The sequence below is a fragment of the Lissotriton vulgaris genome, chromosome 6 (genome assembly GCF_964263255.1).
Source record: "Lissotriton vulgaris chromosome 6, aLisVul1.2, whole genome shotgun sequence".
NCBI classification, from domain to species: Eukaryota; Metazoa; Chordata; class Amphibia; order Caudata; family Salamandridae; genus Lissotriton; species Lissotriton vulgaris.
The window spans coordinates 1,656,807,879-1,656,822,018 of NC_141694.1; the positions used below are offsets into that span (position 1 = coordinate 1,656,807,879).

Below are 14,140 nucleotides of genomic sequence, written 5' to 3' on the forward strand. Positions count from 1 at the left end.
TCATCAAAGGAAACATCTGGTGTCACAATAGATTCTGGAAAATTAAATTCCAGCAGTAGAGTATTTGGTGCTGAAGCAGCTTCAGCCAAAGAGCTATTGGCATCACCGCTGCAGTTTCCACCGCTTAACTTTCTTACTTTTCAGAGCTTGCTAATAAATAAAATCCATTTAAGAAACACAAATCACCAATGCATCATCTTCTTCAAGAAGGGTGGTGATGATGAATCTAAGGGACTATAGCATATCCGCTCCAAAAACATTAAAGAAGGCGAGTAATACTCTTCTAATTTATATGTTCAAATGTGTAATATTTAATGCCATATAAGCAGCTGTATAACGCTCTCATATTCACAGCTTAATCAAGGATAAGCTTAAAGGTAGGTCATCAGAACTGGATGATTTACTAAATGCACTAGTAGGTATGACCAAAGCCTTTAGAAAGCCATAGAGAGAGAGGAACATAATAGGGATATTTTGCCAGGATTTGCGAGTGACCACAGCAGAAGTTGCTATCCTTGTGTCTGTCCTCGATGTTTTGCTTCCATTGGTAAATTACAAATAAGTTAGTGATTAAAGTAAGTGTGGTATATCAGCACCTGGGCCAAGAGTCTAGTTTTATGATTTTTTGCTAGCGAACCTGATGCACACCAGATGAACCTGGGTACATATTTGTTAGTAGGCGGTAGAAATGTTAACCTGTCTTTTAACCACCCCATGTCAGGAGAAATAGCTACATTTTTCATTCTAGTGTCCGGTTTATTGATATGCCAAGGCATACTTCAGGAAATACGCTTTACCTAGATTTTGGTAAAGACTTTCTAAACCCTAAAATTGTGCCGACCTAAAATAGTGCAGGGGACAGTTGGAAAAATGTGTGTTTTTCAAACAAACTTTCCTTTTCAAAAGAGCTGTGAAAGACTGTGATATTAAAATGTCAAAGAGGCAGGTTACTTTAGTGAAACTAATTTATTCAAAAAGATGAGCACAAGTCTGTAAGGGAAGTTTTGCACCCATGAATATATTTAAGTGATTAAAATTTGGAAATATCGAATTAGCACAACAGTAACTGACAGTGGTTAAGTTCATGCCATACCGCTACTACAATCCAGGGTTTCAGATTGTTTGGAATTTTACAGTACAGTTTCAACTGGGGACCTTATTATGTTCATCTATGCGCTTTGTTGCCACTGAAATGTAATTTCTGTGCAATATATTAATCTCTGCCGAAATGGAAAAATGTAGACATATATTTCATTATGAAGAGTCCATATGTTGGCAGCAGTCATGCAACAGCTCTTGAAAAATTGAAAAAAAACCAGGTACACAGCATGTAAATGATTCGGCATCCCTGAATATTTACAAGTGATTAAATGCAGGAACCATAAGCTCTGCTCTCAGAGCAGGAGAAGAGTAGAGCAGACACACTCGTCTTTGTCCCGAAAGCCAGAAGAGAAGTAACTGAAAGGTCTTACATCAATGCAATGCCTTTACTCCAATCTAGGATGTTAGATTGTCTGGGAATTTACCAAAGTGCAGCTCCAACTATGACAGCTGCTATGTTCATATTTGTAAGTGCTTTTTGTTTAGGTTTATTATTTGTAAATTGAAAATTGTTGCCAGAATGAACACCTACATGGATAAGTTACTTATCTTTGGTAACACTCTTTCAGATGGAGACTTTATCTAACCACAGATTCCTCACCTTGTGAAAACCCCAGGTGCCAGACTGATACCTGAAGAATTTTCTCAGCATTGCTCCTACACGCCAGCAGGTGGCATCGTGCGCCACCACGTTGACTCCATCCTACCCTGGAAGTGCTGTTGGAACCATATATGAACCACCTCTGAGCACTGACATGTTTCTTTCGTGAAGGACATAGAGTTTGATAAGTGATGAAACGAAGTGCCGAACTGAAGCAGTATGGTGCCAGCTCTGCACGTACGGCCCCAAGACCATGAAGAGTGGAAAACGTTGTGGTTCCTTTGTTCCAAGAGGAGTGTGGAGATGTGCCTTACAGGGGATAAGCAATTCCACTTGTGATGAAAAGCGTTGCTGAGCGAGTACCTCCTTGGAAATTCCAAGTCTCAGAACTGCCGACATTGCGCGTTCTCTTAGGTGGCGAACAGATCTAACCAAGGTTCTCCTCACTGCTGAAAGAGACCTTGCACCACCTCAGAGAGAAGGCGCCATTCGCGATCCATCATGCACCGGCGGCTGAGTTTGTCCGCCCTGGCGTTCAGAGAACCTGGCAGGTGTGGAACCACCAGGGACATACCCTGATGTTCCAGACACGTCCAAAGGCGAAGAGCCTCTTGACATAGGGTCCACAACCCCACCCCGCTAAGTTTGTTGCAGTACCACATGGCAGTGGTGTCCGTGAACACCTGCACTACCCTTCCTCTGACAGAAGGAAGGAATGCCTTCAGTGCAAGATGAATCACCCAGAGCTCCGGAAGGTTGATGTGGAGCCCGGACTCTGCAGGAGAACAGAGGCTTCTGATCCCTGCCTCTCCCAGGTGGTCGCCCCATCCCAGGAGTGACGCATCTGTCACCACCGTGAACTCTGGTTGGGGAAGAGAGAGGGATTTGGCATAGACCCAACCGTGTCCGTTACCCACTACTGCGATTGGTGTGCAGTGCCCTCTGAGATCTGGACACAATTGGAAAGATTCACCTGATGCTGTGCCCACTGGAATTTCAGGGCCCACTGCAAAGCCAGTATTTGCCACCTGGCATGATCCACCAGCAGGATGCAGGAGGCCATGAGGCCCAGCAGCCTCAGAGTCATTCTCACTGAAATCCGGGATAGAGGCTGAAACATCAGTATCATAGTGAGAATATCCCTGTCTCGCTGCTGGGGGGGATAAGCCTGAAATTGAGCTGTATCCAGAACTGCTCAGACGAAAAGGAGATTGTGAGAGGAATCAGGTGTGACTTCGGCACGTTGATAGTGAACCCCAGCAAATGCAGGAGGACTGCCGTAGTCTGGAGGTGTAAGACGACAGCCTGGGGCGAGCCCGCCTTTAATAGCCAGTCATCGAGATGGGAGAAGACTATAACCCCTGATCTGCGCAGATGAGCTGCAACCACGGCAGTCACTTTCGTGAACACCCGAGGGGCGCTAGTAAGGCCAAAGGGGAGCACAGTAAACTAAAAAAATGCTCGTGGCCTACTGTGAACCGTATGTATGGGGATGTGGAAATAAGCATCCTGCAAGTCCAATGCTGCCATCCAGGCTCCTGGGTCGAGGGCAGACAAGACCTGAGCTAATGTCAACATTTTAAACTTCTGCTTCTGGAGGAAGCGGTTGATGTCCCTGAGATCCAAGGTAGGATGCAGGCCTTTTTCCTTCTTGGGTACCAGAAAGTGGTGGGAATAACAACCATGACCTACTTCTGGCACAGGGACTCGCTCAATAGCTCCCTTGGCCAAGAGAGCCATAACTTCCTGACGGAGAAGGGCCAAGTGATCCTTCGACATGCGATGGAGTGTTGGTGGCATGGAGGGAGCGGTAGTCCTGAAGAGGAGGGATTAGCCCCTTTGGACTATCTGCAAAACCCACTAGTCCAACGTGATGTTGTGCCAGTGGGGGAGGTGATGCCGGATCCTGCCGCCCACTGGCAACTGGTGGCCTTACTCAGCGAGTCGGTGGTATCCAGCCCACACTGGATGGTGAACTTTGCTGTGTCTCGACCCTCAACAACAGCGCGGCGAGCACGGCCCGGGCTTCCTTCCGACACTGTGGCAGCACTTGCGCAACAGCATCTCAACCAAATGTGTATAACGGCTCAAGAGAAATGCTGTGTTCACCGACCGCAGTCCCAAGATGGTCCAGCTTCTTGGATTCCCTATCTTGAGGAGCTGTAGGGAAAGCGCTTCCTGTCGAGGATGACGCTTGGACCACCAAGCTTTCTAGGGTAGGGTGTTGGGAGAGGAAAAGTGGGTCGTCCGGGGCCGGGCGGTGGTGTCAGGCAATCATACTATCCACAGGAGCCCCTGTGCTGGGCATGGACCAGGAGCCCAGAAGGAGGTCAGTAAGGGCCTCATTGAAAGTCAGCAAGGGCTCCGAAGGGGCTGCTTCCGGCTGAAGGAGGTTAGTCCCGACCGCCACTGTAGGAAACTCAAGGCCCAAGGCATCAGCCGCCCTTCGCAACACCACAGCATAGGAAGCTCCCCCCTCCGTAGCCATGGTAGGGGGAGAAAGCGTAGCAAGGTCTGGTGAGGTATCCAGACCACTGGCATCACCCAACTTGTCTCTCTAGTCCGGCTCTTCAAGCTGGTCTGCCAGAGGGTCAACAGACCCCTCCCAGTCCTCCTCACCCTCCTCTGGCTGCCACTCAGGGCGATAAGGAATGCCAGGGAAGAACAGCAGTACAAAAGTACCTCTGGCGACGGTACTGGCGTCGGCCTGGCTCCGTGTCCAAGTTGACAGGGAGGCTGGGGTCCAAGAAGGCCGACGGCGCAACCGGCGTCGGCAGAGGAATTGGCACCGGGGAAGATACCGTGAGGTCAATCGGCACCGATACGCATTTCGGCTTAGATCCTCGGAGGCCCTGCGGCGCCGAGGCGGAGTCGCCGGCATCGAAGGCCTAGAGCCCCCAGTCAAGTCTGGGGGCCCGAAGGCACGTCGGCGGAGTCAGGCTGCCCAAAGATGGAATGAAGGGCTTGCTAAAATGCACGAAGTTGGGCAGGGGACGCTCCGACTCCAGGAAAGGGAGGGAAGCTCAGAGCCGTCCCAGCAGGCTCCTTGGGCGGGCCTGGGGAACGAAGACCCTCCGCGTCCCGCCGGACGGGGAGAAGGCAAAGAGCGACGTTGCTTCTTCGCCTGCTTCTTGTGCTTCAACTTACCTGAAGAGAAAGACTTTGACGAATGGTGGTGGTCGCTCCGCAACCGCTCCCGTCCCCTCGACTGGGACCTCGAACGGCATGGAGCCGACTGCCGGGCCTCCAAAAGCTTTCAGGACTGCTCCTGCAAAGACTTTGCGTCAGGGTTGCGCTCCAGACACCAAAGGCACATGAGGTGGGGGTCGGTGACCGACATCGGCCTGTGACAGGAGTCACAAGGCATGAAGCTGTGTCGCCGACTTCACATCCCTCGTGCACCAGAAGTTGTAAAGACTTCAAAAAAAATGTCGACTAAAGTCGAAAAAGGTTAATTAAAAAATGACCAAGGGCATCGCTCTCTCCGAATCTGCGCTGGCTGGTGCAGATAAAGAAAGAACTGACGTCAGCACGCAGGGGCAGCATCTACGTACACACTGCAATGTCATCCCGGCGATCAAGACGCAGACGACAAACGTAGAACTGATACGCAGGGGTACTATTGGGATAATTCTAAGGTACAGAATCTATAACTAATAGTCTCTTTCAGATATCTGACATCACTTCAGGCACTGACCGAATCCAGCGCCCTCTTCTGGTGACCTTCAAGCTTTCAAGCTTCTGAAACATGTCTGTTAGAATGTATGATTGCATTATAGATAGCCGAAAAACAATTGAGGAAGGGTAGAGGCACTAGTGATAGAATCACCCTCCTGTACGTTGTAAATAACCAAAGAGATTCTATCAATATAAAAAAAGTGATTTATTTATTTATTTTTATTTCATTTTTAAGTGGGAGCTCTGTGTCTAATGGAGGTGCTCTCTTCATGGGTTGTCGAAGGGGAGCACTATGCGCTTTTAAAATACCCCTCACACACTATGAATCCCATAGTGTCATGCTTCATCATAGGGGTCTTCCCGTCCCTCTACGGGGCGGGGCGTGCTACGACCTACGGACTACGCGGGAGCACTGAAAGGTGACGATAGGCTATGTGTGGTGTGGTGGTAGGGGTGAGAGGTAAAGGTGGGGACTTACTAAGGTGTGGTGATAATACTGAAAAAGTTTAAAAATTCCCTGGCTAGTATAAAAAACAATTTATTCACTTCTCTAGCTGGGAACAGTAAAAAGGGGATTAAAAAGCAGTCAAACAAAGTGTGTTAACTACTTGGTCGACATGATATGTTTCATAAGCAGACCCCTACTGCTTATTCATCAGGACCTATGGTGATCCCTACCAATAATACTCAATTCTAAGTATAGAGATGTATGCCTAAAGTCCTATTCATGGAGGCAAAAATAAGCCGCCAGGGAATGCTTCTGAGCTTGAGTGGGCCCCTAGCGAAGCTTCGTGAAAAAAGGGTGACCGAATCCGGTCCCTGTGGAAAGAAAAAGAAAAGGAAAAAAAGAGAACAAAAATACAGTTGATGATTGTTGTAAAAGCACAAGAAAAAATATTTAGCACATTATAATCCAAATCGACTTGATCGTATTTTCCACAATGTGGCATGATATTTGCAGACAATGGTGTGATGACTTCATGCTCTGTTGCGGAAGAAAAGAGAATGGTAATCTTGATACAGTTTCTTATTATAATCGTTAATTTGAGAGCATAATATCCCTCCATTAGCTCACACATACGAACACTACACACACTGCTGGACATACGTACACAAAATATCTCAATGTCCCAAAGGCATGGGCTGACCTATGCCTCCCTGGCGGGATTCCGACTGGCAACTTAAAAGAGGGACGGTGTTTATAAGCCGGGTTAGTTTATGAAAAAACGGACTGTAAATTCATAGTGCCTGATGACAAATCAACACTAATGACATATACATACACTCGTTGTAAACGATGTTTTCCCCATGAGTCTGCGTTTTAGGGTTTCAAATCGCCGGTTTACTGTGATGAAATAAACGTTAGGGTTAACTGGGCTGCCTGTTCGTCAAACGCGACCCAATAAAAGCGAGTAATCAGGTATATTTAAAGACCCGTGATTGTGGTCTGACTTACGTGACCGCTAGCGAGTAATCGTCTTAATCCTACCCTAGCGCAGCTCCGTGGGTTACAAGGGGAAAGTGAGCCCTCTTCTTTAAAGCCGGAAGTCAAGACTCGCAAAAGCTGGTGCATCAGCAGACTCAGTCCACGCGTGGACTGAAACGCTAGAGCGTATACAAAGATGGCTGACCTTTGTGGCATCAGCAGGGTGGAAACAGAGCCCAGAGAATGGGTCTTTCTTCTCTTTTTACGTTAGTTAGTAGGAAGTGGGGGAACGGCTTATTTTGTATAAAAATAGAGAGTGAAAAATTAATTCATTTCCAAATTCCCAAAGTACCAGTTTTTGAGTCTATTTCAGGAGAATAATATAAAAACCATAAAGTTCGAAAAAAACTATTGATCAGATGAACAGAATGCCAGGAGTTGGAAAAAAAAATAATTATTACTGGTCAGATGAACAGAAAGCCTGGGGTTGCTCATGTATGTGGTCATACAAAAAACATGCGATCACCATAGATATGCTAACACATAGCAGTGGCAAACTACATGATTTTCCTCATTGAAAAAATAAAAGGGCAGAAAAATACTGTAGAATGAATGAAAAAAGCCCAGAACAAAGGAATTTTAATATCCTGGAGGCAATTCTGTTTAGGTTTCTACTACATACCATTTATCCCAAGGAGATGGTTGATGTTTGGGATAGATCTGGTGAAGGTCTTAAAGCTGTCCCCACGGTATTTCATCGTTCAGGCCTGTTTTGTCAGTACTCAGACGGAACACCCACCTTTGCTCCTTCTCAGCAAAGGTGGGTGTTTTTCTCTGGTAACCTGTTCAATTACTGTCCAAAAAATGTCTTCAGGTTTCAGTTCGAGGAAGTGCGTCGTCAATTTTGTGCTTGCCCTTTTACATTTGATCGTACTCTTGTGCTCCCCTATTCTCGTTTTGATGGGTCTGCTGGTCATGCCCACATATTCCATGTGACAAGGGCAAGAAATCAAGTATACAACATTGTTGGAGTTGCATGTGGTAAAATACCTCTGTTCCCAGCATGTCCCATTTCTGAAGGTCAGTTTGTTGCTCTTCCTTGTCAGACAGCAAACCCTACAGTGGCCACATGGATGATGGCTTTGGACAAAGTCAGGATTCCTGCTGGGGTTAGTGTTAGGGGTTTTTGGTCTGGTATGTACCAGTATGTCCCTAATGCTTCTCCCCCTTCTGTGCAAGAACATTGGCTTTGGAAGCTGAAGGCCCCCACTGTTCAAAATCTTCCAATGTTTATTTACAATCTTACTGACCTGATTTGAGCTTGAGTTGTAGGTCGTGATACATATAGGTATTTTCTCTTCTTCCTCTTGTGGTATTTTCTCTTCGAGGAGACTCTCCCTACAGTTATTCCGTGCTCTCTTAAAGGCTTGATTGATTATTGTCTCTGGGTATTGACGAGCCTCCAGTTTCCTCTTTAGATCTTTCGATTGGAGCTTGAAATTCTCAATTCTGGTGCAATTCCTCCTCAGGCCTACCACCACACCACACATAGCCTATCGTCACCTTTCAGTGCTCCCGCGTAGTCCGTAGGTCATAGCACGCCCCGCCCCGTAGAGGGACGGGAAGACCCCTATGATGAAGCATGACACTATGGGATTGATAGTGTGTGATACCACATGCAACTCCAACAATGTTGTATACTTGATTTCTTGCCCTTGTCACATGGAATATGTGGGCATGACCAGCAGACCCATCAAAACGAGAATAGGGGAGCACAAGAGTACGATCAAATGTAAAAGGGCAAGCACAAAATTGATGACGCACTTCCTCGAACTGAACCACAAACCTGAAGACATTTTTTGGACAGTAATTGAACAGGTTACCAGAGAAGAACAACTCCTTGAGAAGGAGCAAAGGTGGGTGTTCCATCTGAGTACTGACAAAACTGGCCTGAACGATGAAATACCGTGGGGACAGCTTTAAGACCTTCACCAGATCTATCCCAAACATCAACCATCTCCTTGGGATAAATGGTATGTAGTAGAAACCTAAATAAAATTGCCTCCAGGATATTAAAATTCCTTTGTTCTGGGATTTTTTTCATTAATTCTACAGTATTTTTCTGCCCTTTTATTTTTCCAATGAGGAAAATCATGTTGTTTGCCACTGCTATGTGTTAGCATATCTATGGTAATCGCATGTTTTTTGTATGACCACATACATGAGCAACCCCAGGCTTTCTGTTCATCTTACCAGTAATAATAATTTTTTTTCCAACTCCAGGCATTCTGTTCATCTGATCAATAGTTTTTTTCGAACTTTATGGTTTTTATATTATTCTCCTGAAATAGACTCAAAAACTGGTACTTTGGGAATTTGGAAATGAATTAATTTTTCACTCTATTTTTATACAAAATAGGCCATTCCCCCACTTCCTACTAACTAACGTAAAAAGAGAAAGACCCATTCTCTGGGTTCTGTTTCCACCCTGCTGATGCCACAAAGGTCAGCCATCTTTGTATACGCTCTAGCGTTTCAGTCCACACGTGGACTGAGTCTGCTGATGCACCGGCTGTTACGAGTCTTGACTTCCGGCTTTAAAGAAGAGGGCTCACTTCCCCCTTGTAACCCACAGAGCTGCGCTAGGGTAGGATTAAGACGATTACTCGCTAGCGGTCACGTAAGTCAGACCACAATCACGGGTCTTTAAATATACCTGATTACTCGCTTTTAATGGGTCGCGTTTGACGAACAGGCAGCCCAGTTAACCCTAACGTTTATTTCATCACAGTAAACCGGCGATTTGAAACCCTAACACGCAGACTCATGGGGAAAACATCGTTTACAACGAGTGTATGTATATGTCATTTGTGTTGATTTGTCATCAGGCACTATGAATTTACAGTCCGTTTTTTCATAAACGAACCCGGCTTATAAATACCGTCCCTCTTTTAAGTTGCCAGTCGGAATCCCGCCAGGGAGGCATATGTCAGCCCATGCCTTTGGGACATTGAGATATTTTGTGTACGTATGTCCTGCAGTGTGTGTAGTGTTTGTATGTGTGAGCTAATGGAGGGATATTACGCTCTCAAATTATCGATTATAATAAGAAAGTGTATCAAGAGTACCATTCTCTTTTCTTCCGCAACAGAGCATGAAGTCATCACACCATTGTCTGCAAATATCATGCCACATTGTGGAAAATACGATCAAGTCGACTTGGATTATAATGTGCTAAATATTTTGTCTTGTGCTTTTACAACAATCATCAACTGTATTTTTGTTCTCTTTTTTCCCTTTCTTTTTCTTTCCACAGGGACCGGATTCAGTCACCCTTTTTTCACGAAGCTTCTTTAGGGGCTCACTCAAGCCCAGAAGCATTTCCTGGCGGCTTATTTTTGCCTCCATGAATAGGACTTTAGGCATACATCTCTATACTTAGAATTGAGTATTATTGGTAGGGATCACCATAGGTCCTGATGAATAAGCAGTAGGGGTCTGCTTATGAAACATGTCATGTCGACCAAGTAGTTAACACAATTTGTTTGACTGCTTTTTAATTCCCTTTTTTACTGTTCCCATCTAGAGAAGTGAATAAATTGTTTTTTCTACTAGCCAGGGAATTTTTAAACTTTTTCAGTGTTATCACCACACCTTAGTAAGTCCCCACCTTCACCTCTCACCCCTACCACCACACCACACATAGCCTATCGTCACCTTTCAGTGCTCCCGCGTAGTCCGTAGGTCATAGCACGCCCCGCCCCGTAGAGGGACGGGAAGACCCCTATGATGAAGCATGACACTATGGGAATCATAGTGTGTGAGGGGTATTTTAAAAGCACATAGTGCTCCCCTTCGACAACCCACGAAGAGAGCACCTCCATTAGACACAGAGCTCCCACTTAAAAATAAAATAAAAATAAATAAATAAATCACTTTTTTTATATTGATAGAATCTCTTTGGTTATTTGCATTATAGATAGACCTGTTAGCTTTCCTAATGTATGTTTTTATTTTATTTTGTGTAAGCAAAAGACAGGAGAGGCCTTCTGGGTCTACTTATTATGCGATCATATGGAAGAAGGCTTACGACCATGAAGCTGGTACAGTTTGGCCTCTCAGTACATTAGTGAGCAGATCTTAGGGTTGTGCCACCAACTTCAGGCACCACAAATACCTATAACGAGGTTTGGACACACATACCTGATCTCTGCCATTGTCACCAGATGTGAAGCAGAGCTTTAGAGGTAACAGAGCACTGCAAAAATAGTTCAGAGGGTTGGACTGAAAAAATATAAAGTTAGTTAAAGAAAACCCAACACTAAGGTTAACACCAGGATCCTAGCACTGATGGCGGACGGGTTAAATGAAATGCTATCCTGTCCATAAGGTGGCTCCATGATGGGCCCAATTGGCCACACATAGCGACATAAGTTTCTCAGTGACCATACCCTCTCCTGCACCTATTGATGCAAAAGTAGCTTCCTGTATCAGTTAATTTATTTTTGTCTTATAACATATACTAAGGGGTAACTTGTTAATTAGAAAACTTGTGTAAATAGCAGCAGTCGTTTTTCTTTATGCTTTTAAAATACTCAGTGACCACACAGCCACATTTTCCAATATGCTGTTTGCATTTCCAGGTTATATGCAAATAGGTTGAATCCATCCTCAAATCTAGCATAACTAAAGATGACTACCTATTTTTGGTTAATATACTCTTATTTCAATGTCGGTAATATAACCTGTTTCGAACTTGGTATTTTTGTTCAGGACCATCAAAACGTTAATACTTTTATCTGAAAGGAGGAGTGCATTTATATAAACATTTTTGAAAGTTTCTTACCTGAGTCCTTGATCAGTCTCACCATAGTCATCGAGATAAGGAGGTGCGTAAAAGCACCCCTTAGTTTTTCCAGCTAGAAATAACACCTGACATTCTCGGACTCTGTATGAAAAGAAAGCACTTTCTTGTATAAAGTTTATACTAACAGTAAAAGCTTACAAATAATAATAGATGACATAAGATTGCCCTGCGTCAGGCACATAAAACACCAACATTCATTAATTTTCTAAAACTTAGAAAAAAGAAACCAGATCTGCAAAGGTTTTACATTTATGACAGTTAGTAAATCGCTGCTTTCTAACAGTGCTTCATCTGAACCCAAAAGGCATCCAATTATTGGCAAACATGAATCTTCTTAATTGTAGCTTCTTCACACATGCTAAGCTTTCCATCATTGTAAGGTCTGGCCCAGTGACAGTTTTAGCAGTCTAAACAGCATCATGCAATTAACATTTTTTAAATACAGGGGGCTTTGGATCAGCTCTCGTCATAAACTGGTCTGTTTCTCTCTACCACTGCAAGGGGCAATCGGTCGATCCACTTCAGTCATTTGCTTTCTTACAAGGTGAGTGACACAATTTCACCTGATTACATGTGCATCTCTGCCTACAAAAAGTGCACTTCAGTACCAGGGGTGGCGGGTCAATCAATACTTTGTTATGCATTTTACTTTCGATTTCCTAATCTAACATTTTGTTAAGTAATTCAGGTCTGTGTTCAACCTATGTCTTTAGGTGATAGTAATTCATAGCCACCAATAAAATATTATTTTTATGCGATGTATTTTAAAACAAAAAATATCTGTTCCAAGTACAGTTCCTGCTACGAAGCATCCATATTATTAACCCCCAAATGCTGAGGCTTTTCTACCACCAGTGGTGGGCCCTTTTGTGATGTTTAAGAACTTTGTACCTAAGCCTTCATAAATGTTGCCCACACAAAAGGTATTCACGCAAAATTTGCATCCTATTTTCACAACATGATGGGGATTCTAAACATACACAGTGATTCTGGATTACTTAAACGGTGCTGAAAAAAGATCCAACATATAGCTACATTGATATATTATTTTTTTTAAAACAATATTGGAAAAGGTGCTGTGCAAGAAAGCTTACATGTTTCCATAAAAAGGGACCCGAAAAAGGGTTTGCTATGCTAAGATCACCATCTTATCAGCTTTGCATTTTTAGGTTTTGCCTGCACAGCGCTCCGCTGTGCTTGTGAAATCTCTTGTATTTAATATATCTTAAAAGGGGCCTCTTATCAGTTCCCATTTCCGAATTACTGTGTTCAATCGCTTTTGTGTGGAACCGATTTTCTTAACATTCCCTGGCTACATAAATTTACAATACTTCTACGAAAGCTGTTCACACTGTTTAAGCCCCATTCACGGTCAAGATAAGATCTCTTCAAATGTATAACGCAGACAGCTTCTAACAGCATGCTGGAATGCTTGTTTTGCATTACTTGTAAAGCAGATGCTTTAGCCTCAAAATGTTTGTGGCATTTCCAATTCATACCTCAGTACCTTTCTTTGCACTTTGTAGGCATTATTAGATTGATTTTTTCACTTAATCTATTTGGTCATTATGATCAAATTGTAAGTGTTGTAATAAACATTGTGTGCTAAAGTACAAGTTACTTAACTTCGGTAACAATGTATCTGGTAGAGACAATTCTAGCCGCAGATTCTTTAACGTAGAATTATCCCCAGGCGTGAGACTGGATCCAGAAAAATCTTTGCCACAGCATCTCGGCACGCCAGGGGCGGTACCACGTGACTCGCCCTGACGTCCGCGGACGTGACGTCAGCGAGGTCACATAAGTCCCACCCCGGCGCGCTAACGTCAGTTTTCTTCTGAGAACTTTTCCGCGTGACAATGCGGAGCCATCACAAACAAAACTGTGAGAGTATGGGAACAGTGTGCGAAAAGCAGTGAAACAGAAAGGGAGGAAACGAAAGGTGAGGAACAGCACCAGTTGGAAAAGTGCAGGCACTGTGGTACTGAAAGTCATAGAAGGGAAAGAGCAGTGATAAGCCACCTCGCAAGGCTAAGGCGACATCCTCCCTGGAGGCAGAAAAGCCTGTGAAAAACGACACACCAGACAACAGAAAGTCTGCAACCCCAATCCATAACAGTGAAGGGCAACAAGTCCGGAACAGAGGAGTAACTACAAATTACCCCAAGACAACACCATCAAGGAGGGTCATATCCCCTCGAAAGAGCTAAAGGCTGAAGTACAGCCAAGAGACCCCGACTCAGAGGACTGCAAAGGAGTCAGACACCCCAAGCAATATAAAGGGATAAGAGTAAGAATAGGCCCCCACACTAGAATAACCAGGGTGCAGGGATGTAGAAGTACACATGAATTCACAGTATAAGTACCAGCAAGGAAGGGGTGGAACAATAAAACTGAATGAAGCATCCCCCCAGGGAGGAAGTGAAGAGGACACTCGCAGAAGACAAAGCCACCCGGAGGGAGGCGA

At 44.5% G+C, this 14,140-nt stretch overlaps 1 protein-coding gene across 3 annotated transcripts in view; it reads right to left on the reverse strand.

Moving 5' to 3' along the window:
* The window catches only part of UBR2 (ubiquitin protein ligase E3 component n-recognin 2), a 1,804,160-nt gene that overhangs the window by 25,106 nt on the left and 1,764,914 nt on the right, over positions 1-14,140 (reverse strand). For all 3 annotated transcript variants that reach the window (XM_086927821.1, XM_086927820.1, XM_086927822.1), the window contains one exon: positions 11,653-11,754. In XM_086927821.1, coding sequence (XP_086783947.1) covers positions 11,653-11,754 — 102 coding nt within the window. The remainder of the gene's footprint in view (positions 1-11,652; positions 11,755-14,140) is intronic.